The following is a 26,012-nucleotide window of genomic DNA, read 5'->3' as shown; positions in this document are numbered from 1 at the left end:
ACAGAAAGTCACAAATGTAGCGCCATAAAGACATGTTACTGACTGGGGTGCAGGGAGCAGGAATCCAAGAGAAGCAAAATCCCACTGAACCGAGGAGGCAGAGGCCAAGGCTTGGAGCAGCTAAAATGGCTGGAATAATGGGGCAGAGCACAGGAGAGAAGGAATCTGTGCAAAGGAAATAAGTTTTTGTCAGCAGGTTTTTAATCAGAAAGTATTTTGTTAACAAAATGGTTTCAGATGTAGGTCATGGGCAAGGGCCAGAAATGACAGGGGTCTCTAATATTAATTCAAAAGTGAGCCTCATGATTTAGAAAAGAGTGAAATTGTTGTGTTTATTTAATTTTAATGAGAAGCTGAGATCCCAGCCTTCATTTTTGTCTTAAGGGAGAGTTGGACTATGGGGGCACCCTGTGGGCAAGGCCACAACTTTTCTTTAAAATCACCTTTGTTACTGCTCAACAGTGCTTGAACTCAACATTACCAAAGCTCCAGAATTCTTTAGCACAAAGCATAGGGGAGATTATTTTGCCCAGAACTCTTTCTGCTCATGTTTTCAGCATTTCACTTTTTAAATATACTCTTTCATTGAGCACCTACTATGTGGCCAGCTGCAGCGAGGGTCAAATATGATACCCAGTCCCTATCTTTGAGTATCTTCTGCACCGCACCCCCACCCCCCCGCCGCCATGATTTGTAGAAATTGTGAGGGGGCTGTTAAATCTGTCACGTTGGGAGAAATTTGGGAAAAGGTCTGTTGAGCAGGGCTCTGATGTGTGGGTATTTGATTCAAATGGTATCTCAGTGGGCTAACTGCTGCACTTGTAAGTGGAGTTCTTTATTATTATCTGCATTCTTAGTGAAGGGTGCTATGCTAGCTAGGGTCATGCTCAGCTAGCCACTCTAACAAACAGACCAAAAAAAAAATGAGTAAAACACAATAGTTCACTTCTTGCTGAAGTAATAGTTCAGGTGGGTAAACAAGTTACTGGGGTGGCTCTTCTCCATATAACTTTTCAGGAGCCCCGCATGATGGAGGCTTAGCCAGTTTCAACTATGACTTCTAGGGTGACACTGAGGGTTATTCTACAGTTATCTGAAGGGGGAGAAGAGCCCAGAGGGGTGTGCAGGAGCATGCGCAGAATGTTTCTATGGGCTAGGTCTGGGAGTAGCACATGTTGCTCTGTTTACTTCCTCTGGCTGGAATTCAGTCTCACAGGTTCATCTCATAGCCTGCCATAGCAAGGGAGGCTAGAAAATACAGTCTAGCTGTAGGTCCAGAAAGAAGAGGAGAGCATGGAGTTTTGGTAAGCAACCAGTGGTCTCTGTGTTAGGGGCTTATCAAAAGTGATAATTTTGGTGTGGCATGGTCACACTTATTTTCCTGTATTAAATATATAGATTTACACACTTGCATCTCCAGCGTGTAAGGCTCTGAGGTCTTCCAAGTTTCAGCATCTAGGGAAGGACGGGGGTGGTAAGTGCTTATTAAATGGTTTTTGAACGAAGGAATGAATTTTTAAATTTATTTTTATCTGTCTGATGCCAGAGTCCCCAGATGATGATGATGATGTTGATAATTACAGAGATAAGAACTACTGTTTACTGAACATCCGCCCTGTGCTAAGGTTTGCAAGCGTGATCTCATTACTTTGCTAAAACATTTATTATGTTTCTTTTAATTTAATCATCATAAGTGTAATCCCCATCCCCTATCTCCCCCGCCATCCTACCCACCTCCCATCTGGTAGCCATCAGTTTGTTCCCTATAGTTAAGAGTCTGTTTCTTGGTTTGTCTCTCTCTCTCTCTCTCTCTCTCTCTCTCTCTCTCTCTCTCTCTCTCTGCTTTTCCTTTGCTCTTTTGTTTTGTTTCTTAAATTCCACATATGGGTGAGATCATATGGTATTTGTCTTTTCCTGATTGACTTATTTTGCTTAGCGTTATACCCTCTAGCTACATCCATGTCATTGCAAATGGCAAGACTTCATTTTTTTAGTGGGTGAATAATATTCCGTTTTATATATATACATACACACACGACCACACACATGCATACACACACCACATCTTTTTTGTCCATTCGTCTATGATGGACACTTGGGCTGCTTCCATAGTTTGGTAAGTGACTCTGCTATAAACATATGGGTGCATGTATCTCTTTGAATTAGTGTTTTTGTATTTTTTTTTTTTTTTTTTTGGTAAATACCCAGTCGTGTAATTCCTGGATCATGCAGTAGTTGTATTTTTAACTTTTTGAGGAACCTCCATACAGTTTTCCACAGTGGCTGCACCAATTTGCATTCCCACGAACAGTGCAAAGGGGTCCTTTTTCTCCACAACCTCGCCACCACTTGTTGTTTCTTGTGTTGTTGATGTTAGCTATTCTGACAGGTGTAAAGTGATACTGCATTGTGATTTTGATTTGCTTTTCTCTGATGATGAGTAAGGTTGAGCATCTTTTCATGAGTCTGTTGGCCATCTGTATGTCCTTTTTGGAGAGATGTCTGTTCATGTGCTCTGCCCATTTTTTAATTGGATTGTTGTTTGGGTATTGAGTTGTATCATTCCCTTATATATTTTGGATACTAACCCTTTATTGGATATGTCATTTGCAAATATCTTCTCCCATTCCATTGGTTGCCTTTTAGTTTTGTTGATTGTTTCCTTCACTGTGCAGAAACTTCTGATTTTGATGTTGTTCCAGTAGTTTATTTTTTGCTTCTTATTTCCTTTGCCTCAGGAGACACATCTAGAAAGATGTGGCTACAGCCAATGTCAGAGAGATTACTGCATGTGCTCTCTTCAAGGATTTTTATGGTTTCAGGTCTCACATTTAGGTCTTTAATCCATTTTGAGTTTATTTTTGTGATAGTGAAAGAAAGTGGTCCAGTTTCATTCTTTTGCACGTGACTGTTCAGTTTCCCCAACACCATTCGTTGAAGAAACTTTTTCCCATCGTATGTTGATTCCTCCTTTGCTGAAGATTGATTGACCATACAATTGTGGGTTTATTTCTGGGTTTTCTGTTCTATTCTGTTGATCTATGTGTCTATTTTTATGCCAGTATCGTAGTGTTTTAATTACTACCACTTTGTAATGTAACTTGGAATCTGGAAACTTCGAGTTTTGTTTTTCTTTTTCAAGATTGCTTTGGCTCTTCAGAGTCTTTTGTGGTTCCATACAAATTTTAGGATTGTTCTAGTGCTGTGAATGAAGGAATGAATCAATGCTGAGTTGGTATGATAACAGTTGGCCAGTGGATTCAATTGCTTCTTTTAAAAATATTAAAAAAAACCTTTTAAAAAATTTATTTATTAAATTAGAGGGAGAATGGGAATGACAGAGAGAGAGGGAGAGAGAGAGAATCCCAAGCAGGCTCCACACTGTCAGCACAGAGCCCGCCCGATGTGGAGCTTGAACTCACAAACCACAATATCACGACCTGAGCCAAAATCAAGAGTTGGAGGCTTAACTGACTGAGCCGCCCAGGTGTCTCTAAGGTGTCAATTTAGAGGAAGTTGCTTGCCTTTCTGTTTGTTATGGCAGATAGGCGAACTTCTAGTTCATCCATAAACTGTATCAAATCATTCAGGCACGTGTTAACTACATTTAATGACATTTAGCGTTTGCATTTACTTGGATTGTGTAGAACCCATTCCTACCCTCTTTGGCTCTCAAGCTGGCATTATGATCCAGGTTCTACAGTGTGCTTTGGTAGTCGGGGAGCCACAGCAAGGCCACATACGTGGAGGGTCTTAGCCCTGGTTCAAGCACACACTGCTTCTATAGCCAGTGGGCCAAAGCACGCTCATGGGTTGCCAAGCATGGTAGCTTTCTTTTCCTTCTCCAGCAACAGGCTTCCCTTGCGTCTGGGTTCACGTGGCACCCAATTTGTTTTCAACACCCAGGCCAAGACAGGTCTCTAGCTCTAAATGTTTATCTTGGCCGTGCTGAGTGGTGCTTTGTTTTATTTGACCTCAGCTTGCTTCATTTACGGTCTAGGTAGTGTGCCTTTCTTTGATATGTCAGGACCTTGCAACTAGATCTCTGTTTACGCTTTTGATTCTATAGACCAGCGATCTCAACCCTGGTGGCACAATAAAGCACCTCAGACAAATTAAGTCCATATCTTGAGGTGGGGCCCAGACATCAATATTTTAACTTTCTTTGGTGATTCTAATATGTACCCAGGGTTGAGAAGGAGGTCCCTGTCTCCACTGGTCCTCATCTTTCCCAATTGCTGAATGCTAATATTTAAAAAAAATTTTTTAATGTTTATTTTATTTTTGAGAGAGAGAGACAGAGTGTGAGTGGAAGATAGTAGAGAGAGAGAGGGAGACACAGAATCTGAAGCAGTCTCCAGGCTCTGAGCTGTCAGCACATAGCCTGATGCAGGGTTCGAACTCACAAACCGTGAGATCACGACCTGAGCCGAAGTTGGACGCTCAACCAACTGAGCCACCCAGGCGCCCCTGAATGCTAATATTTTTTTTAAGTCTGGCTTCCCACAACCATCTCTGCCTCCCCCACAGAGCAGCTCTTGTATGCTTCTATTTCTCCTTCTCCAGAACCACTCCTCCTGGTTCTGTCCTTTGGAATGTGGTGATCATAACCTCACTGATAGTCAAATGAGGACGCATCCAGTTTTAAGGAAGAGCAGTTTGTCTTTGGCATGGTCACCACAGCCGCCTAGTAGAGGTGGAGTCATGAGAAATTACCAAATGGGTCTCTCAAGCTGTTCCCCTACTAATTACTATGGGATCTCCAGTCCTTTTAAAAGTCTGACCTGGCAATTCTGGGAGTCCCTAGGAGTGTCTCACATGTGTTCATGAACAATTCTTTAAGCTTCTACTTCGTGTTAACCATCTTAGCTCACGCTTGATGTTGAGCTCCACCTTCCCAAGCTGTGGGAAGGCACTTGTCCTGCTCCCGAAGCCAATTATGGGCCAGTCCTCATGTTTGGGGCTAAGCATACAGGGGCGAACAAGATGGGCACTGTTCCTGTCCTCAGGAAGAGCACCACTGAGCACATGAGGCTTGCTGTCTATATGATATGAATTTACTTATTTCAGTTAACCACACTGTAGCAGAGAGAAAACTTTTGAGCAATTTCCTATCGATTATATGTGTATTTGGGATATCTTATAAAATCCTGAGGTGCATCCATGTTCCTCTTGTCTGCTGAATATCTCTGTATCCCTCATATCTCATCCAGATCCACAGGCCTCTGCAGTCTGAGCAGGGCATTGTGATTGCAGGAGCTGTCTTAGGCTGTAGCCTCAGAGCCAGTCCGTTTTGGGCAGCAGAGATCTGTCCCACCTTCTTTGGAGAGCTCAGAATAAGGCAGAGCTCATCAATCTTGGTTATACCAGGAGGAAGAGATGAGAGGTAGGAGATGTTTGTGGACGGTGGAGGAAGATGGGGGACAAGGTGGGACTCCCCCAGGCATGACCAGGAAAGGAGCCAGTCACCCTCATAAAGTGGTGTGCATGTGTGCATGCGTGTGTATGTGAGCACATGTGTGATCTGTGTGGAGGGGCTGGAGGAAGGCTTGCATTTTGCTCAGCATTGCATCGTTATGCTCTTTTCATGTTATTATACTTGCGAAACAGGTTACGATTAGCTAACAGAGCAGTTTTGATCAATTGCGTTGTAGACTGGCTGCTTCCTCCTGACATAGAGGGGGGGGACATTATCCCTTAATGTCATCAGCCACACAACCAACCACAGTGTAGGATGAGATGCCCATGAATAGGTTTCATTTGAGGAACTCATCCAGATCCCAGTCCCTGGGTTCTGTCCCTGAGGGAAGCGCTTCCTGAAATGCTGCTGCTTTTCTTGACCTGGGTCTTCACTTGTAGGATCCTGGCTCTGAGCAATGACTATAAGTGATCTTTGTTAAAAGGCCTTTTTAAAGGGTTGAGAGATGTCAGGAAGGGACTTACCAAGTAGTCTTGGTTGAGGAGAGATGTTTAGGGGCAAAAGGGAGAACAATTCCAAAGATCAAAGAGTAGGGGTAAGAAAAAGCAGGTCGCCTTCTTCTGGAAGCTGCTGGTAGTTTATTCTCTCTGATGTGTGTGTGTATTCTGTGTGTGTGTGTGTGTGTGTGTGTGAGAGAGAGAGAGAGAGAGCGAGAGAGAGAGAGAGAGAGACAGAGAGAGAGAGAGAGACAGAGAGAGAGAGACAGAGAGGTAGGGAGGGAGATAGAAGAAGGAGGTGGGAGGGAGGGAGGAGTGACTAGCAGGAGATGATTGATATTAGCAGGAAAGATAGTAAGGGGCCTCGTAGGCCCTATTAAAAAGTGTGTACTATAAGCCCGAAGTGCCCTTTCTTTGCCCGCCCCGAGTTCTGCCACGTAGCTGGCCACCTATTGGGACTACGTGGGTGGAAGAGGAACACGAGGCGGACGCGTGCCTTGTTCTCAGGAGGCCGATGACCTGAAACAGGCAAGCCCAGCAGCTGATTGCGAAGGACCATACAAACAATTGCCCTTCTCCCTGGAATCTCCTTTCCTCCCTTGCCCATTGGAAGATGCCTACTTGTCTTTTCTAGATGCTCCTCAAAAGTCACGTACTCTGGGAGGCCTGCTGGCTCTAAGCAGAGCTGCGGGCTTCTGCTACGGTAGTTCCTTGTTTATACTCTGGCCTCAGCTTTTCTCTTGTTCCTGAAATCTCCTTATTAATCTGTTCTCCTTATTAGTCTGCCTTCTTTGTGAGCATCTAGGGCAAGCCTTCTATTTCCAGTGTATTACACAGTGCCCAGGAGGTTAAATGGTCTGAGAAGAATAGAGATGTGAGCAATGGCATATATGTACGCTCCCCCACTCCCCAAGAGCGGTTGGAGCATGGGATGTGGTGTGTGCATGGGGCCAGGAGGCTGGAAAGGGTAAGCAGGCCATGGATGGATGTTAGGAGATGAAACGGTATTCGGCTAGGTAGGCAGGGCCCAGATCATGAAAGGCCCTGCGTGCATATCAGACAATTTGGTTTTCATCTAAGAAGAATGAAAGCCCCTGAGTGGGAGTAACTCGGTCAGGTTGTGACCTGAGGATCAGCGGGGAGCCAGCTTAGTGGCAGGGAGGCCAGTTAGCTCTTACTTATCCAGGTTCAAGGTAAGGATCCACACTGGGGCTGTATCTTCATTAGGAAGGGAATGTTTGAGCATCGGTAGAGAGAGGGCTGTTTTTGAGTCAAGATAAGCAGAGCCGAAGAGGTAGAGGGCACTGGAAGATCATCCCTCTGTTACTCTGGCCACATGCAGAGGCCCAGAAAGGTACTGTTTAACAGGAACTCTGGGGTAGAGAGTAGGGTGAACAGCAGGGCCATTGCAAGGTCCAGATTTTAAGTGTGGAGGCTCAGATTTTGCCTGTCAGATTCATGTAGGAAAACAGAGTAAGACCGCAGCATAAAAGTTGACCCTAACTGAAGTGCAGTCCATCTGTCCCAGGATGCTTGGGGAGGGTCCAGGTGAGCGTCCTGAAGGCGCCCAGGTCTCTCTGAGGCCCACCAGGAGTCTTGTCCCTGGCCTAGGAGAGCGTGGATGTACCATCTCCACTCAGGGCAGCCCTGGCCTATCTGGCTTTGCTGGAAGCAGTGGCTCCGAAAGGCCAGTGAGACAGGTGGCCCTGTCTTTTGGGGCACCCACACTTGCCCTGCCAGTGGTTAGTAGTGAGGCAGTAACAATGCCATGAGGGAAGCTTCGAGGAAGAGCCGTGCTGCCTGGAGGTCCTGCTCCCACAGGAAACCACCTCCTGCTATTCTTTCTTGGAGGCTCTGGAAACCTCCTAGGGCCCCGGTGACTCACCTCACCCTCCTCCGTGCCCGTTGAACCCACTTCCTGCTCCCCGTCTGTGCAGGCTGCTGCTTCCTTGCTCTTGACTGTGCCTCCGGGTCCCTTTGCTCCAGTTTTCCTGCCATCAGCTACTGCCCGAGCTCTTCTCACTAGCTCCCCACCCGACTCTCCACAGTCTGCTCCTGCCTGGCTCCCCAACTCAGGGGCCCCTCCTTGCTCTGATCCTTGGCTGTGACCCTGAAGGTTCTTGCCAAACTGCCCGAGAGCTGAGGCATGAGTCGAAGGGTCCGGATCTCTCCCTGTGGCAGCCCTCCCCTCACCCAGCGTGGGGTAGCAGTGCCCACCACTAGAGAGTATTCCTCACAGTGAGACCCCTGCCCCTGGACCCCTGCAGGGCCAGCGGCATCTCCAGAGCCCCTGAGAGTTTTCAGAATGTTTTCATTGTATTGCTTGTCTCGGGATGCCAGCAAGGGCTCCCTGTACTTCGCAGTGTATTAGCTTCTCAGCCAAGACAGCCAAGAGCTAAATGGGGGAATGGGTGTTGGAAGACCCTGGTGGTGGGTGAGAAAGTGCAGCACAGAATGGGGACCATGGCTGGGTGGGGCCTTGGGTAGGGTGTGAAAGGGCAGGCCATGGGAGGACCCCGAAAACAAGCTATACCTGTTTTTTCATTGAGATTTGGGCCTCTCCCTGCCTATAGTCTCTGTTCTTTTCCCTGCAGATCTCTGATCCTGCTCCTTCTTTGTCTGCTTCTATAGCACAGCCTGAGGTACCTGCAGCCTTTCTGGGTGGTAGAAATTGGATCCTTCTAGAAGAGACAGAGTTCACCCCTGAAATAGTGGGTTCTAAAGGATAAGAGGGGCGCCTGGGTGGTTCAGTCGTTTAAGTGTCCAACTCTTGGTTTTGGCTCAGGTCGTGATCTCATGGTTTGCGAGTTCGGGCCCCACGTCAGGCTCTGTGCCGACAGTGTGGAGCCTGCTTGGGATTCTCTCTCCCTCTCTCTCTGCCTCTCCCCTGCTTGTGCTCTCTCTCTCTCAAAATCAAAATAAACATTAAAAAAAAAGGATTAGAAAGTGTGTGATGGTCCCAGATGAGAAAGGAAGTTGCAGTCATGGGGGATAGACAGCTGCCTAGTCCAGAACTTCCAGGAGGAGGTGAGTAGTCAGCAGGCAGGTGGGTGGCACAGAAGGGGAATTCTGGGGACTTAGGGCACAGTGACTGAAATGGAGCAGAGAAATCGGGGTGGGCAGGTGCAGATGAAGGGGGTGGGCCCTGAGCCCCGGAGTAGGATTTGGTAAAGATCCCTCACGTTTTCTGTAGCTCACGTACTTCCAAGGAGTTGTAATCTCTTCTCTTACCGTATCATCACACTCACCTGTGAGGGAAAGATATGGTAATGACACCCTCCTCTCAATCACGGAAGTAAAATGTGCAAGGAAAATACATTATTTTTCTGAAATTCTGGCAATGCCAGGCCTAGGCACCAGGGGTCCTCCTGCTCAGTGTGGGGCTCATTGTGTAGTGGAGTGCCATTGGCTAGTCCTGGGAGGGGTGGTTGTAGAGTGGGATGGAGAAGGGTGTGGCTGTCGACCTAGCACTTCTCAGTTGTCTGTAGAGCCCACCCCTGTGCGACACTCATGTCGTCCCAAATCACAGCCTGCCTTTTAGTGACTTTCTTATTCCTGGACTGCAAAAGACTGTCCACCGTGGACCATTCAGACAGGCTGCAGGTCCTCCAAACATCAGGTCGAGACCAGAACACTGCCCTCCTCCCCTTCCATTCCTCCTCACCCTCAACAAGTGCAGCTCCCTCCCCTTATCCCATGGCCCTGGGTGCCGCTGTGCTTCAGCGTCTTAGCAAATGGAGCAGATAAGAATACTTAGAAAGACTCTAGTCTCAAAGAGGGGAATGGGAAGGAGGGTGAGGGCAAGGCTGGAGAATGGATGCAGCACCTTTCAGTTCATGGTGAAGGTTTTCTACTCTAGCAGTGGGGAGCCACTGGAAGGCTTTCAGTGGGTGAGTGGGGCGGTGTGATTCGAAAAGATCCCTCCGAAGGTGACGGGGGAGAATGTCTTGGGACAGAGGTGGATGTGGGCAGGGTCTGGTGCCAAGCTGGGGTTGCCCTCTGTCCATGTTTAGCGGGAGGCCCCTGGTCATTTTCATCTGGTTACACTTTGACTAGGTGAGGAAGGCCTTTCTTTCTCCCCACCCCAATGCTCCAGGAAGTTTATGAGGGTGTGAATAGTTGAAAAATGGGCTAGTCCCATATGGGGGAGTCACTTGGGGGTGGTCAGATCTGGGCAGAAGCTCGGAGCACAGGAGTTCCTTTGACTAGACAATCAGTGGGCTGCCACCAACAGGTTACCTTTATTCAGTGACACCAGCCAATAAGTGCCCCACTCTCTGTAGTTCCCTGCTGACCAGTGGAGTCCATTGGATAAAGCTTGGAGGCCTTTGTCTGCTGACTTTACATGTGTCTGTGTGTCCCCTAAGCCCTTCCTGCACTACCTCAGCTTCTGGAATTTAAGTCACGTCTGAAGTGGAAACAAATTAGCTTTGCCTGTAGTATCTGACTATTTCTGTCTTATACCTTGATCAGTAGCTTCTCGAGACAGGAATGTGTTACTTCTGATTTTCTGGGTCCCTAATGGCCAAAATAGCAGGTGGCCCACAGCTAGACGAAGAAGCACATTGTAGCCAGAGGGAGGAGCATGGGTAAGACCCTGGGCCGGGAGGGAGTATGGTGCATTCCAGACACTGCAAGCAGCGTGGTATGGCCAGAACTCAGAAACGCAGAGGGACACGGGGAGAGATGAGGTGGAGATGTGAGCGGGCCAGGCTGTGCAGGGGCTCACAGCCTGAGAATGGTGGGAAGCACCAGAAATCTCCACACACGTGGGTGTCATAGCGAGGTCGACATTTTGAAAGGACCCCCTGGCTGCCTTTGGAGAACGGTGAAGGAGGGAGAGCAAGGGCGCATGGAGTAGGCACTATTGGGAGGCTGCTGGGGTTATCCAGCTGAATAAGTGTGGTAGTTCGGGCTAGGGTGGTAGTCATGGAAGTGGTGAAAAACAGATGGATTTGGGAGATATTTCAGGGCAAAATTCATAGGAGTGGTGACACATTGGCTGTGGGGCATGAGGGAAGAAGACTCTGGAGGCTGCCTGTAGCTTTCTGGTGTATGGACTGAACGTAGCGGTGGCATTCATGGCCATAGGGAATCCTGGAAGAGAGTCATCTTGTAGAGCAGATTGTAAGTTTGGTTTTGGAGGTGGAGGTTTTGAAGGGGCTCTGAAGCATCCAAGTGGAGATGCCAGGTAGGCGGGAGGATGTGTGGAATCAGAAGCTAGAAGAAAGTAAGGGTTAAAGGCAAAATGTTGAGGGTTATGGGGATGTAGGTGATCATTAACGCCATAGGAGCAGATAGAGTATCTAGGAGGGCATAGAGGGCATAGGAGCAGATAGAGGGCAAGGGTAAGAGTGTAGAAAAAGAGTGTAGAAAAGGGTAAGAGTGTAGAAAAGAGGCCCCAGGTCCAAGCCTTGTGAAAATCCATCCAGGGTATCCAGAGGTGGGTGAGCCATGCCCTTCAGGGCACCCATAACCCAAGAAGGCAGCTAATCCTGAACACCCAGGGATCTGTTTTGCAAGGCGGCATGTACCAAGAGCCAAGTAAATGGTCAACGAAGGAAAGATTATTTTCAAATGAGTATCATGTTCCATAAGCTGTGTATGATGACCTTTACTTCGGATCACCCCCAATTCACCTTTTTTCAGCTTCTTAGAGGATTCCTGTGGAGCGTGTTCACCTGCCCTATTCTTCCTGATGCCCAGACATCGCTCACATCCCAGCCCCCACCCCCTCACCCCCTCCCCCCATCTGCCATCACAGCCTTCATTTCATGGTGTAAGCCAGCTCTCTTGGATCTTTCCATCTCTGTGTCATTACTGCATGGTATGTCATTTGCAGCTGAAACAGCTCAGCCATATGCTGTGTTCTCGTTGGTTGGGAGAAAAGGTGGGCATAAAAGCAGGGCCTCATGCAGCCATGGTCTATGTGTCAGAGGCAAGCAGAGGTTGCTGCTGGGATGGCTGGTGGGGCCCCGAAGGCCAGCCTCAAACCCCAGGTTGTACCTTCAGGAGACCGTGGCTCCCGGATAATGGTTTGACCAAAGTTTTGGGCTGACTCTGAATATGAGCTATCTTGAGTCACAGGTGTGAATATGAATATGGCTGTCAAGGATGCTTGAGTGAACGTCACCTTTGTCATCTGCCCCGTTATACATCAGTATGGTCTTGGGCTCCTTAGACATGCATCTGAAGGTTTTCAAGCCGTCTCTGGGCTGTAGAGCCCTGTTCTCAATGCTGCCCTGGGCCAGATGGCGGGCAAGCATGCAGAAAGGCACAGGGGGAAAGGGATGAGGTGAGACTAAGGACCGAGGAGAGAATCCACTCCCATGATGTCTTGAACTGCCCCCTGTCACTCTACTAGCATGCATACCCACTGTTGCTTCTCTGTGTTCTCTCTCCTGCCTTTCAGAAGCTGTCCACCCTTTGAGACCAGCTTCAGGCTCAGTTCCTCAGGAAGCCTTCTAGCCTTTCTGGTCTTCCACAATACGGACTAGAGCCCACAGTGTAGAAGTAAATTATGAGAGCTTTCCTCTGCTGGTCTTCATTGTGCTTCCTACCTGCCAGGTCTGTCCTCATAAAGAGATGATAAGATTTTCCAGTGTAGGGACCAAGTGTCCTAGGGCTCCTGAACTGTCCAGCAGAGAGCTGGGCACCTAAGGGGCTGCTCTACAAGCTGGTTACTGATCAGAAGCTCTCCTTCCAGGTGCTTTTTGTTCCTTCATTCATTCAGCAGGTGCTGAGGGCTGAGCTGGATGTATATGGTATGATTTCTTCTTACACGGAGCTCAAAATGAAAATAATAATAATTATAATAAGCACCTTTTATTGCCCACCCATGGGCTGATGACTGCCCTGGGTGTTTCGCATGTACATCTCTGCTTCGAATTCTCACTACAACCCTGCAAGTGTGGGATTCTCATGTTGCAGTTGAAGAAACAGGCTCAGAGAAGTCTCAGAGCAAGTGGCAGAGCTCAGGGTTAGGCCCAGGCGCACTGGGTTTGCTGCTTTGCTGGAAAGAGTATTTCTCAGACACAGGGACAGATCAAGTCTCATCAGCCTCTAGGCCCTGGCAGCTAGCTCATGGCCCCTGTCTGGGGCTTTTTGGTGCAGAGCTTTTTGGTGTTTAATGCTTCAGTCCCCTCCAGTTGTGACATTCTGCAATTCTGTCACCAGTCTGGGTCTTTTCCCTCCAGGGGTGAAGCTGGAAGTTCTCTGAAATAGCACTGCTGCTCCCGCTGTGAGGTGTTCCGGGGACTGTTCTGGGGAGGGCCCAGAAGGGGCTGTGGAGCTCCAAGGCCCCGGTGGGGGCAGCAGGTGCATAGGAACCCCTCAAGGGCATTGGAGGCAGTGCTTTTGTCAGAGCCCGGCCCTGCCCTCAGGGGCCCCACAGTTGGTCTGTCTTCGTTCTCTCCTCGGGCCATGAGGGCTGCCTGGCTGCCCTGGGAGAGGCCCCCAAACTCAAGCCTTTGGCATTAATTCAAGGTGCCTCTCCAAGGAGTGCTCCACTTACCCTGGCTCACCGGAGCCACCTTCTCTTGTTTGGGAATTATAAGAGGTTATGACACCCATCATCTGAAGGGGCTCCTGCTGGTGGCTCCACGCCCAGTGTGCGTGCGTGTGTGCATGCGTGTGTATATAGCGGCTGAGACCCTCTTCCCCCCTGGCTAACCAAGGCTGTGAGGAGATGTGGCCTTTTTCTTAGGGACATCCCAGTTCCCCTCCCATCAGTGCCTCAATTTCTCTGTGTCCTGGGTTTTCTGTCACCTGAAGCTGCTTTGCCTCTTTTGTCTCTTCCTCTCACAGATATCCCCCTGCTCCCTGGCTCCCCACGCCGGCTGAGCCCTCGGGCAGTGGCCAGAGGTGGCCAGGGCCCCAAACGTGGCCAGCAATACCTCAAGGTTCCCGGTTCCCAAGCCCCGGGTCTGCAGGGCAGTTCTGACCATGACCGAGATTCTGGCCCGCCCTCCGGTGGAGGGAGCTCCTGTGGCAGCTCGGTGAGTGCTGGGGTGGGGTAAAGGCTGGCCCTGTTGGGGGCCCAAAGGGAGCCTCTTGACTGAGACACTCTCCACCTGGGGGGCAGGGGTTTGTGTGTGTGTGTGTGTGTGTGTGTGTGTGTGTGTGAGAGAGAGAGAGAGAGAGAGATCTCCAGGGTTTTTCTTAGGGCCTTTTCCTCTCTCTCTCCAAGTCATGGTGGCACAGTGTCCCGACTATGCTGGAGTCTTGTGGTCAGAGGACAGGGAGAGGGAGGTGTGAGGCCACGTGAGCCCACCTGTTGGTCTGCAGACTCCTTGGCTCCCCTCACAGGTCTGAGGAACCAGACCTCTGCTGTGGTGGCTCCGAGGCTCTCCCCTGTGGCTGGCGCTTCATCTGGTTGCCCAGGTGACCTCCCAGGTGGCTGCAGAGGCAGCTGGGTACCAAACCAGTAATAAACAGGGAGACGCCCAAAGGGAGGGAGGCAGGTCCCTTGCCTGCTCCGCCTTGTTCTTTCCCCTCCTCTTCTCTCAACCTCCCACCTCCAGGCTGGTCGGGAGCAGAAGTCAGTCCCCCTGCTGCCGTCCCCACTGGTGGCTGCAGAGGAGGAGGAGGAGGATGTGGGGCTGTGAAGGGGCATAGTGTAGAGTGAATCCCCGTGGGGTGGGGCTGGGGTGGGCCGGGTGACAAGAAACTGGCCCTTGTTCCAATGGATCCAGAGAACTTGCCAGTGAGTAATCTGTGTGTGTAAGCGTGCATGCGTTTGTAGGCAGGCCGGCGGATCTGCAAGGAGATGAGTGTGCGTGGGTGTGTTACCGTGAATGTGGAGGGCTGCATGTGCCAGAGTGCACTTGTGCACAGATGGGTGCAGGAGAGCTGGTGCAGAGGTGCTGTGTGTCGATGCTGTGTGTGCGTGTGCAGGGGTGGCTCATGGCTCTGGTGTGCAGGCAGGTGCGGAAGCACAGGGCTTCGCTGCTGCACGTGTCGTCTGTGCATGTGAGCATACGTGTGTGCACAGATGCCAGGGCAGGAGTGAAGGCATCGGTGTCCAGGCTGTGGACATGTGTGTGGAGGGCTGAGTGGGCTGGGTATGGTGGAAGGACTTAGGCCACTGTGTCCTTTCACTGGGCCTGAGGGCCTTGCCTCCTAGTCCACCGCCCTGGGCCCAGAGCACAGGGTCAGCCTCCTCCATCTCTCACTCCTCCTCACTGGACCTTGCTGTCTCTGTCCCATTCTCTCCGGCCAGGTCATCAATAACTACCTGGACGCCAATGAGCCAGTGTCCTTGGAGGCCCGTCTGAGCCGCATGCACTTCCATGACAACCAGAGGAAGGTTGACTATGTGCTCGCCTACCATTACCGGAAACGCGGGGTGCACCCTGGCCATGGCTCCCCTGGCCCCTCGCTGGCGATTGTCTCCAATGGGGAGACAGGCAAGGAACCTCGTGCTGGTGGCCACGGTGACATTGAACTGGGACCACTTGATGCCCTGGAGGAGGAGAGGAAGGAACAGCGGGAGGAGTTTGAGCACAACCTGATGGAGGCCGGGCTTGAGCTCGAGAAGGATGTGGAGGTGAGGCTGGGCAGGTGGTAAAGGGTCGTGGGATGGGATGGCCTTGCAGGACTGGGGCCCTGGTGACCAGTGTCACCTGCCGGGAGTGTTGGCTTTGTTCTGGCAGGTGGCGTGTTTTTTTTTTTTTTTTTTTTTTTTTTTTAAATCTGATGAGCATACAAGATTTTCTTGTTCAAAGACTTGAGGAAGAGCATTGGTATAGCTGGTGCCTCTGCCTAGGGGAGTCCCAGGTGGTGAAGGCAGTGATGGTGATGTCCAGCCTGTTCTGTGGGCATTGGCCTAGAGATTGGAGGCAAGACATTTCTGCCTTGCCTTGGTTTCTTCAAATGGTTTCCTTGGAATGAAGACCCAGATTGCCTGTGCAACTTTGGATCAAATTCCTCTCTAGGGCATATACTTCACTAAGGAATGTGCTTGCCTGAGGCCCTCTGAGGGAGATGATTAATTGGAAACTGAACATTGGACATATTTTATCAACTTGTGAGCTACATATATTCTCATCCCTGGTCAGTAGCAGCCTAAAGGAATCCATGGAAGTCCATTTATCTACATATCCATCTGTCCATCCGACCATCCATTCTTGGATCCATCCATCCATCCATTTCTTCATATCACAGTGATCCTTTAAAGATGACTTGGCCTAACCATCCCCTCTGAACTCATCTTCTACCCCTCCCACCTTCCTGTACCTCCTCCAGCCCATTGGCATTATCTTGGTTGTGTGTCGGTCACCCTTACCTCAGGGCCTTTGCACTGATTGTCCCCTCTGCCTTGGGCACCCTCCGCAGACCTGGGCATGCTCAGTCCCTCACTTCAGACCTCTGCCTAAATGTCACCTCTTTCCAGACATCTTCGTGACCATCCTAGCTAAAATACTCCCACCCTATCACTCTGTTCCTTGACCATGCTTTACTTTTCTTCATCACACTTGGCACTGCTACCTGAAACAACATAATAGATTTGTTTTTTTATCTGCACCCCAACCAGCTTCATGAAGGCAGGGGTCTTGTTTGGTTCACTTCTACATCCTCAGCACTCAGGGCAGAGTCTGAACAGTAAAGTCATGTAGTTGAATAAATAAGTGATCTCCCTGAATCTCAGGTTCCTCATCTGCAAAATAGGCAAATGCCCTGCTGGACTGTAGGCTTACATGCCCCAGCAATTGATGGGCAGTGAAAACATTTGGCACAATGTGCAATACATAGTAGGTGCTCAATAAATGCTCCTTAGTATTATTTTAAATATGAGTTATGCTGAGGGATGGGGTGCCATTCTCATTAGAAACCTGTTTTGTAGGACTCAAGTTAATACTGTCCCCAAACTGGACAGGACTGCCAGGGGTCATTCATCCCTTTCTCTGTCTCCAGGAGGGATGGCATGCAGCTCGGCTCCGACCCTTGCCCGGCTGATGTGTGCTGCCTATCTAGACCCTCAAAGTAGGAACTGCTTCCCTCCTTGTTCTTTCCACCAATTCAGGAAGATTGTACTCTTTTAGGACTCATTGGGGCTCCCTTGATTTTCCCTTTTTGAAACCCAAAGTTTACTTGATGAATTGGGTCTGGTGGGAAGGTTTTTCAGGTGGTAATGTGTTTTGAAGACCATGCAAGGAGCTTGGTACCACCACTGTGGACACACCTGTCTCTGGGTGTCAGGGAGCAGAGGCCTGGGCCTTGTTCAGCCACTTAGTTGGGGCACAGCATCATGCTCAAGATCTCTTTACACAGATGTTCACATCCCAGGTCTGGCGTCCAAGTTTCCATGTCTGTAAAAAGGGGGTAGCGATGTATTCTTCAGGAGGTTGTTTGAAGAGGAAAACAAGAGAAGTAAATTAAGTACTTAGGACAGTAATAGTGCATGTCACTACTGTTATTAATTAGAGTTGCCAGATTTAGCAGATTCAAGATGGCTAGTTACATTTGAATGTCAGATCAACAGCAAATCCGTTTTTAGTATAAGTATGTCCCATGCAATATTTGGGATATACCTAATCCTAAAAAAATTATTTGTTGCTGATCTGAAATTCGAATATAACTGCCCTGGCAACTCTTACAACTATTCTATCACTGCCCAGCTTTGCTGCCCACCAGCAGGTTCCATTTAGGTTTTCCTGGCTTTGGCTGGGAATTCGGAGGGCCCAGAAATAGCTCTTGGGACTGACCAGTGTTAGATGGGGGCATGGAGCGTGTCCTGGATGGTCATCCCTGGTCTGCAACCAGCACAAAGCGCCAACCTCCACACCCCCGGCCCCCCACCCCAGCTTCAAAGCCTGTTTAACTCTTTTGCCTCACTAGGCCCCTCCAGGTCACTCAGCAACCCAGAGCCCCATCCACTCATGTGGCCTTTGTGACCTACTCTCCTGCAGTTTTGTCTCTCTCTCTCTCTCTTTTCTGAAAATTAATCATTGTTAGTTTTGGGACCTCTGATGCAAAGCGTTAAGTTAATGGCACTTGTCAGTCGTGGCACATTATCACCATTGGCGTACAGGGAGGACCCTCGCGTCATGTACTTGAACGCCCGCCTTGATACTTGCCTGTTCCCTCCACAGGCAGTCGTTCCAGTGCAGTATGTTCCTGGGGGAGTGGATGGTCTGTTCTTGCTTTTTAAATTTTTTTAATGTTTTAATTTTTTTTATTTTTGTTAAATATAATTTATTGTCAAATTGGTTTCCATACAACACCCAGTGCTCATCCCAGCAAGTGCCCTGGTGCTGTTCTTGCTTTATGCAAATTTTTCATTTAAAAAGCGGACTTTATTGTTTAGAACAGTTTCAGATTTACAGAAAAATTGGACGGAGAGTTTCCATCTACTCCATACCCAGTTTCCTCTACTATTAACATCTATATTAATATGGTACTTTCTTTTCTTTCTTTCTTTCTTTCTTTCTTTCTTTCTTTCTTTCTTTCTTTCTTTCTTTCTTTTTTTGAGAGAAGGAGAGGGAGGGGGAGGGGGAGGGGGAGAGGGAGAGGGAGAGGGAGAGGGAGAGGGAGAGGGAGAGGGAGAGGGAGAATCTTAAGCAGACTCCACGCCCAGCATGGAGATCAATCTCACAACTGTGAGATCATGACTTGAGCCGACACTTAACCGACTGAGCCATCCAGGTGCCCCTGCATTAATATGGTACCTTTATCACAATTAATGAACCAGTATTGATATACTATCATTAACTAAAATCTCTACTTTATTCAGATTTATTTAGCTTCTACCTCCTATCCTTTTTCTGTGCCGGATCGCATCCCAGATGCCACATTATGTATAGGTATCCTGCCTCCTTAGGCTCCGCTGGCTGTGATGGTTTCTTGAAACTGTACATGTTTTTAATTTACCTAGGATGTACCCTGTTTTACAGCTCATTCTATTCCTGACTTTCCCTCTCGGCCCTGTATTTTGGGATCCTTTGCGTTCTGCACGCGCATCTAACCCAGTTTTCCTAATGGATGAGCAAGTTGCCGTCACCACAGTTACCCGATGACTTCCCCCAGCACGATGGGCACCCATGTGGCCTCCTACTGTGTGTCACCCCAACAAGATTGAGAAGGAATTGTCACCTCCTTCAGGGCCGGCAGTCCTTGATGTTCTCTGGTTCCCCCTCGCGCCCCTCCCCCGTGATGCCATGTTGGTGCCAAACACTGCCTGGAGCTTCATTAGCCGGAGCCCCCGAGCACCTCTCCTGGGGGCCTATGGGGGCCTGCAGAGCTCTCCTGTGCGTCAGGATGCTCAGTCTTTGTCATGAGCTAGCAGCCTGGAGCTGGCACCTCCCGGGAGCAGGGCCGTGGCTTGGCTGCACCTGAAGGCAGCTTGGAGGGTGAGTGTGGTGGTCCCATCTGCTCAGCTACCCCTGCCCGTCTGGGCCCCGCTGTCTTTTAGGCTCTGGTTTCAATTCGATTTTAAGATAAATGGAGAGGAAATGGGTTTGTATCAGAGACCCATTAGAAACTATTCACTTAGCCTTATAGATCAAAAGAACTTTGTGTCCATCAAATTCTAATTGATTGATTATCACAGGAGTCATTTCCGCCCCTGGTGGCCGAGTGAATTTTACACAAGATAATGATTGGTGCATGCCTTCTGTTTGGTGCTCTGCATTTTCAGTCAGTGGGCGTAGTTCCATGTATGGACATTGTTCATGTTTTAAAGGCTGTTTAGTATTTATCAGGTGACAGTTTGCATATATGTTTTCTTACGTGTAGCCATCTGATTAGATTTCATTTGAAGAGGTTGTGCTGGAGATGCCTGTGGGTGGCAGAGATGCCTGCACCCTCACTGCCAATTTAGATTCATGAGGGCGACCTGTCTAGAGACGGGCATCACTGCCGAGTGGGAGGGTAATGCGAGCATTTGAGGGATTTACCCACCCGGGACCTCCAGACGGGGCTGTGGAGCCAGGGGGCTGACTGAGGCCTTCTGTGACACACCTCCTTCTACCCTGTCCCAAACCTCCTGCCCTGACCCAGACAGCCAGAAGGACAGAGGCAGAGACTCAGATGAACAAGGGGCACCAGGGGGCATCCCAGAGCGAGGCACAGTGCTAGGCATGTGGCAGGCCTGGGGGCGGGGGGCATTTGTGGACTTAGGGTGTAAAGGTCCTCGCCCACCCTGCAGGCCCTGAGATTCTAGCAGGCACGGCCCACGACTCCCTCTGTGTGGATAGCTGGACCTTCCAAACTGGGAATGGAGGAGAGGGCATTGACAGGGAGGCTAGGGGCCGCCTTGCTTGGGGCTAGCTCCCCTGGGATTAGGGCACCAGAGAACCGATAGCAGAAGCTGCCTTTATTCAGCCTGGTCTGGCATCTCCAACAGGTCCCTGGGCTGCTTCTGGCAGAGCCAGGCCTGGAAGGGGCATGGTGCCAGCTGGGAGGCACCAGGAGGTGGTGCTCTCCTCTCTGACTTGGTGTCAGGTGGGAGCCCAGGACCGACCAAATCCCTTCCCTCTCTACAGAGAGGGGACCCCTCCCCACCAGCCTTAGAATGACCCTGACACCTGACTGTTCACCTTACAGCCCTGAATGTCTGATATTTTACCCAAATTACTGCATGGAGCCAGAGAAATGGGCTGGGGGACATCTGGGGTGTAGGATGTCAAGATCTCCCAGGAAGGCTGATTTAGGGGAAAAGATGTGGGCCAAGAATATCAAAATGTCTTCTCACTTTCTTAAAGCCAGAGGCCACTGTTTCTTGACCTTTGTCATCACCTCCTGTTCCCACTTCCTTTTCAGAAGAGTTTTTATACTTCTGATTAAACAGTGCGTCCTCCTAGGCCCCTGGATGGAGCTGGGGTGACTTTGGGAAATTTGCTCTCTATCATTAGTCTGTGGTTTAAAGGGAGGAACCCAACTTTCCTGAATGCCTTCAGTGTGCCTCCTAACGTGGATCTTACTTTCACTTGTGCTCCCTCATTTCGTCTTTGGGACTATCCTGCCAGGCGGCTGTTATCTTTATCTTTTGAAGGAGATGAGGAACCAGGCTGAGAGGCTAGCGGCTCCGTCACGGTGACACCTACTTCGAGATCCAACGGAGGTTCGAACTCCATCTGAGGGTCTGGGGTCTTTGTTCCACCAGAGATGCCTGCCAAGCCCTCGACAGCGCTTTCCTAGTCTTCCTTCCTCAGAATTCCGAGAGGAGAGGCTCCTGCGAACACAGGCAAAATACAAATGTGGAGCTAATGACGCCCCAGTCCGTGCTGTTTCTCAGTGATGGCTGCTGCGCTCCCCCGGGTGTGGGTAGCGGTCACACTGCTGTTGACTTGTGCTAATGACTGAGGAAAATGTGCTGATTTCCCCCTGGCTTTGCGTGTGTTCCTGTCCCACGTGCCCCACCCTGAAACCGCACGCGGGAGCCTTAGGCTTCTCACCTGCCTCTCTCTCCTACCCTAAGGGATCTTCAGGGGACACAACAAAGACAGGCCCCAGCAACCCCTGCCCCTGGGGCTGCACAGCTGAGCGGAGCAGAGCCTCCACAGGGCTGGTTGGATCTCATCTCCGAGGGGGAGGCCTCTCAGCAGCCTGGGGGTGGAGTACAGAGAAAAGTGAGGAGGGGAAGTCAGGCCCCCCAAAACTGGGTAGATGTTTCCTTTTCCAAAGAGTTAACAAAAATGGACACTCAGTATTCTTGCCTAATGCTAATGGCGACCCTGCTGAGGTGGTGCAAGCAGCCATTGTCCCTTGTCTGAGCCGGTGTCAGGCTGGTGAGGAGCAGATCTGTGCCCTGCAACTGCTCCCCCTGTTCTCTTAAAATGACTCTCCAGGGGTGACATTTAGTCTACACAGTTGCCCATCCGGAGGCGAGCACCGTCCGGGTAGTGAAAGAGTTCGGGCAGTGGGTCTGGTGAAAAGCAGGCCGGGGGTTTCAGCAGCAGAGGACAGGAGCTGGGGTGTGGCCCTCTCTCATGTCCTTCATGTCTGGTGTCTTCCATCTGTTGACCAGGGCTTCTAGAGGTCTCTAGAATTCCTCCAAAGGGGCTGGAAGGAGTGTCCAGCCTTTGATTTGCCAGTCCCACCGCACAGGACAGAGGGCAAGGGTCAGTGACTGGCCTGGCTGAGGGCCTCTGGCCTGTGTGCCACCTTAGCTGGCTGTGTGTCTTGCTGGTTTTCTGTTACCAGGTGCAGCCGGTGATGTATGAGAAAATGCAATCATAGGATATTAGAGCAGGAAGGGCTTTGGATCACTTCTTTCAATTCCGTCAGAGAACAGGACCTAAAGTTGGGAGGACATGGCTTGTACAAGGTCACACTGCTAGGTAATGTCTTACACAAATGAAACACTGATGATAGAGAGTCTGTGCCAACAAGCAGGTCAAGGGGGACTGACTTCCTTCTGGTAGCTCTGTCTTCCTTGGAGCTGAGTTACTGTCTTCCCTCAGGGCTGGGGTCTGACTGGTGCTCCTGGTTTGACCTGTTGCACCAGGGTCCTTGGCCAGTGCCTGTTCTGAGTTCAGACACGGTGCGGATTGTTACATATTTTGAGTATCCCTTGTGTTTTCTGCTGTCATTTACGTGTGCCTCTGCACTTGGTCATGGAAAAGTTGGTCTCTATCCTGCTAATTAATCTTGCCTCTTCAGGGCAGTGCTAGATGGTTTGGGCCCTGAGACAGGCATGGAGAAGGAAGGCCACCCTCCGTTTGTCAGTTGATAAGTTCGAGGTCTTTGTGGACCAGAGGCTGCTTGGGCAGTCACTTCAACTGTAAAGACACGCAAGGGATCAGCTCCAGGGGAGGCCTGCCAGACTCTGTCCCTGCCACCCTCTCCTGCCTCTCATTTAGCACATGTTGACTGAGCGCCTACAGGTGCCACATCCTAGGAGCTGATGAAACATGTGACTAAGATGTGGTCCTTGCCTTCGAGGACCTTGTAGTCTATTAGGGGATGCTGACCTGATTGCAGAGAGTCACCTAAAGTCTATCTAAAAAAGCAGTAAGAGAGGGTACCAGGAGAGTGACAGATGGTCTGGGTGACCCCAAGTCCTCCCTCTGCTTGGAAGCTCTCAGCTGGTTCACCTTCCCTTTCTCTTCCCCGATGCTTGGGTCCTTACAGAAGTGAGGGGGCTGAGTCTTCTATTCTTATCAGGTCTCTGGGCAGGATTCACCCTCTGCACGCTGAGCTGCTGGTAGATGCTGTGCAAGTTAGAGGTTTTGCTGAAGTGGGTGTTGCATGTGGAAGGGTCTTTCTTTGAGCCTTCCAGGTCTGGAGACACCTGGTAGTTGTATCTGATGCTTGGTATGTGGTGAGATTGGTTCTGGGGCCACTTCAGCCTTAAGTGTCTCCTTCTTCCTGCAGGCAGGGTCTCCCAGCCACCCTAGGTCAGCTCATCTGGGTGCCCCAGTGCCTCATCTCTGATGACCCTGGGGCTCTGAGGCAGCATCGGGAGCTCTGAAACCTTGGGAGTCTTGTGAATAGAATTCAGGGACAGAATTCATTAACCTGGATGCTAGAAAATTGTACTTTATTTTCACCAACACTTAACTGGAACTTAGTGTTTACTTCAATTAAGGACATAGGTACAAAGCTACATTACTATGAGTTCCTGTGAGTTTGTCGCTGATAGAAATCACACATGGATTTCTGTCGCATTATATGGTTGTTGCACAAGGTTCCAAAAGCAAGGATCCTCATGCTCAGTTTAGGGGTGCCTGGGTGGCCCAGTTGGCTAAATGTCCGACCTCGGCTCAGGTCATGATCTTCCAGTTCGTGGGTTCGGGCCCATGTCAGGCTCTGTGCTGACAGTTCAGAGCCTGGAGCCTGCTTTGGTTTCTGTGTCCAACTCTCTTTCTGCCCCTCCCCCACTCATGCTCTGTTTCTCTCAAAAATAAATAAACATTAAAGAAATTGAAATTATGACAGTTTTGGGTTGTGCTGCTAGGTCTTGCTATTTATTGTGTTGATAAAGAAACAGGTATATGATTATATCATGAGTTTATGCTTAAATACTTTTTTATAAGTTTATTTATTTATTTTGAGAGAGAGAGAAGGAGAGAGAACCAGTGAGGGGGGGCTGGAGAGAGAGGGGACAGAGGATCCGAAGAGGGCTCTCTGCTGTGCCCAATGTGGGGCTCGAACTCACGAACTGTGAAATCATGACCTGAGCTAAAGTCAGACACTTAACCATCTGAGCCATCCAGGCGCCCCTTAAATATTTTAATAACTATATTTCTATATACTTAGTCTCCTCATTATTCTGTGTAATTATTTTACACATCTAAAAATATTCTGTGAAGGGGTCTATAGCTGGTCTTTAGCTGACCATCTTAGGGCTCCAAGGCCCAAAAAAGGTTATGAAACCGTGAACATAACCTCTAAGACTGAGGAGAAGCTTCAGGCAGTGAGTGGTGGTCCTGTCTGGCTGCTGTGGGGATCCCTCCCTACATGGAGGCCACATGGGGATGCCCACTGACTGCTGTCTGGAGACTGTCTGGTTCAGAGAAGGTTCCTGGGGAGTTCTGAGGCAGGGGCATGATTTGAGGGGCATGTGAACAGAACACACTTGTGACATCCCCTGAGCCCCTCCCTGCTGCTGCCACTGCTACTTGGGGCCTGCGTGGTTAATTGCATTTGGAAGTATGTGGTTTAGTCCATAATATGCTTGAACTCAGGAAGGACATGGAGAGGAAAGAGGGTTGGGCTGAGTACCAGAGACCTGCGTTCTAGGTTCTGTTCTACTACCAGCTGGTTTCTTTCTGGACCTTTGACTTCCCCATCTGGAAAAGGAGAAGGTTGGGCATCATCAAGGATTCTCAAACGGTGTACTTGAGAGTGCTCGCTTTCCATGACTTAGACTGATGTAGTCTATGCTAACATAAAAATTGCTACTGTTTTCTCAATTTACTGGAAAATTGCAGTGATAAAGATGATTTTCTCAATTTAAAATTGTTCTTTCCTTAAACCTTTGGCGGCTGTTACTCCTTGTCTGCCAGTAAGTACTTGTTGAGGGCAGAGGAAGTGGATGAGAAGTAACAAGAATATTAATGTTAGGAAAACTTAGAATTGGGCGATCATGTTTAATTTTGCAACTTAGGTTTGGTGGTGGGTGTTTGTTGCCCATCCTGTGAGTCCTTCCACTGAAATTGGTCTTGGTTTGAATGTTTGAAGGACTTTTATGAAGGGTATTCTAACAGTTCTTATGGGGCTCCACGGCCCCTGTGGATTCAGGCAGTTGTCAACATATGGCACCCGGTGGTGCAGTCTGCTAAGAAGGCTGACCCTTGTTCTGGATGAGCAAAGGGCGAGTAGATTGGTGAGTCTGAGCAGGATGATGGCTTTTCTGCAGGGGAGATAATGCTCATGTTTACATCAGGCTGCAAACAAAAGCAACAGTGCCCCTGATGTGTTCCCAGCCTTCCCTGTTCTGTGCATCATGACTGTGAGGAGGATGAAGTGACAGTACCTTGGAAGCAAAAGGATGAAGAGATGGTAGGGTTGTTAGCTGTGTCATTGTTTTTTGGAATAGACAGTGCTCTGTGGAGACCCTACCTTCCCTCATCCCTCCATCCCTCTTGGCTTGGAGGTCAGCTAAGGCAAGAGTGTTATGAATCTCCCCAGCAAGATTCATAGAGATTGCCATTTTTGGTCCAATGGCTTCCAGGAAGTCCTGGGTGCATTGTGATGTCTTTGGGAACGTGTTCACCATCCCTTGGTCGTTGCTGGTTTGGGGTTCTCATCTGCTGCACCCCAGCCCACCGTGGATAGTAGCCGGACTCCCCATCCAGCTCAGCAGTCCAAGGGGCCACGTGACCACTGGCATTCTTGTAACTGTCTCGTTGAGTTTCCACTTGGGGATCCCTCCATTGCTGTCAGGTGTCAAAGGGTGGAGTATCTCTGGCTGTGAATGTTTTAGCTAAAGCTTTGTTTCTCCCTCCCTCTGAACTCGTCCAGCCCAGGGAACTTACACTTAGCTCATCCACAGGCCCTCGGAGGGTCAAAGCTTCCCTGGCTGCAGAGAGGGCCTGTGGCGTTTTAGCACCTTTTCAGGAACAGGAAGTCAGAAGGAGTGGAATTTGATGGGTATGTTGGTCTGTTGTGTTTTCTTTGTCAAGTGCAGACACAGGAACCCGAAGGCTTTG

The 26,012-nt window shown here is 49.5% G+C and overlaps 1 protein-coding gene across 1 annotated transcript in view; it reads left to right on the top strand.

Moving 5' to 3' along the window:
* Positions 1-26,012, top strand: part of ANO2 (anoctamin 2) — a 338,133-nt gene that overhangs the window by 8,276 nt on the left and 303,845 nt on the right. Inside the window, exons 2-3 of the mRNA XM_027074096.2 lie at positions 13,723-13,913; positions 15,137-15,463. Coding sequence (XP_026929897.1) covers positions 13,723-13,913; positions 15,137-15,463 — 518 coding nt within the window. The remainder of the gene's footprint in view (positions 1-13,722; positions 13,914-15,136; positions 15,464-26,012) is intronic.

The sequence above is a fragment of the Acinonyx jubatus genome, chromosome B4 (genome assembly GCF_027475565.1).
Source record: "Acinonyx jubatus isolate Ajub_Pintada_27869175 chromosome B4, VMU_Ajub_asm_v1.0, whole genome shotgun sequence".
Classification (NCBI taxonomy): Eukaryota; Metazoa; Chordata; class Mammalia; order Carnivora; family Felidae; genus Acinonyx; species Acinonyx jubatus.
Note: the sequence above shows the minus strand (reverse complement) of the source record. Positions and strands in the feature narration are given on the sequence as shown.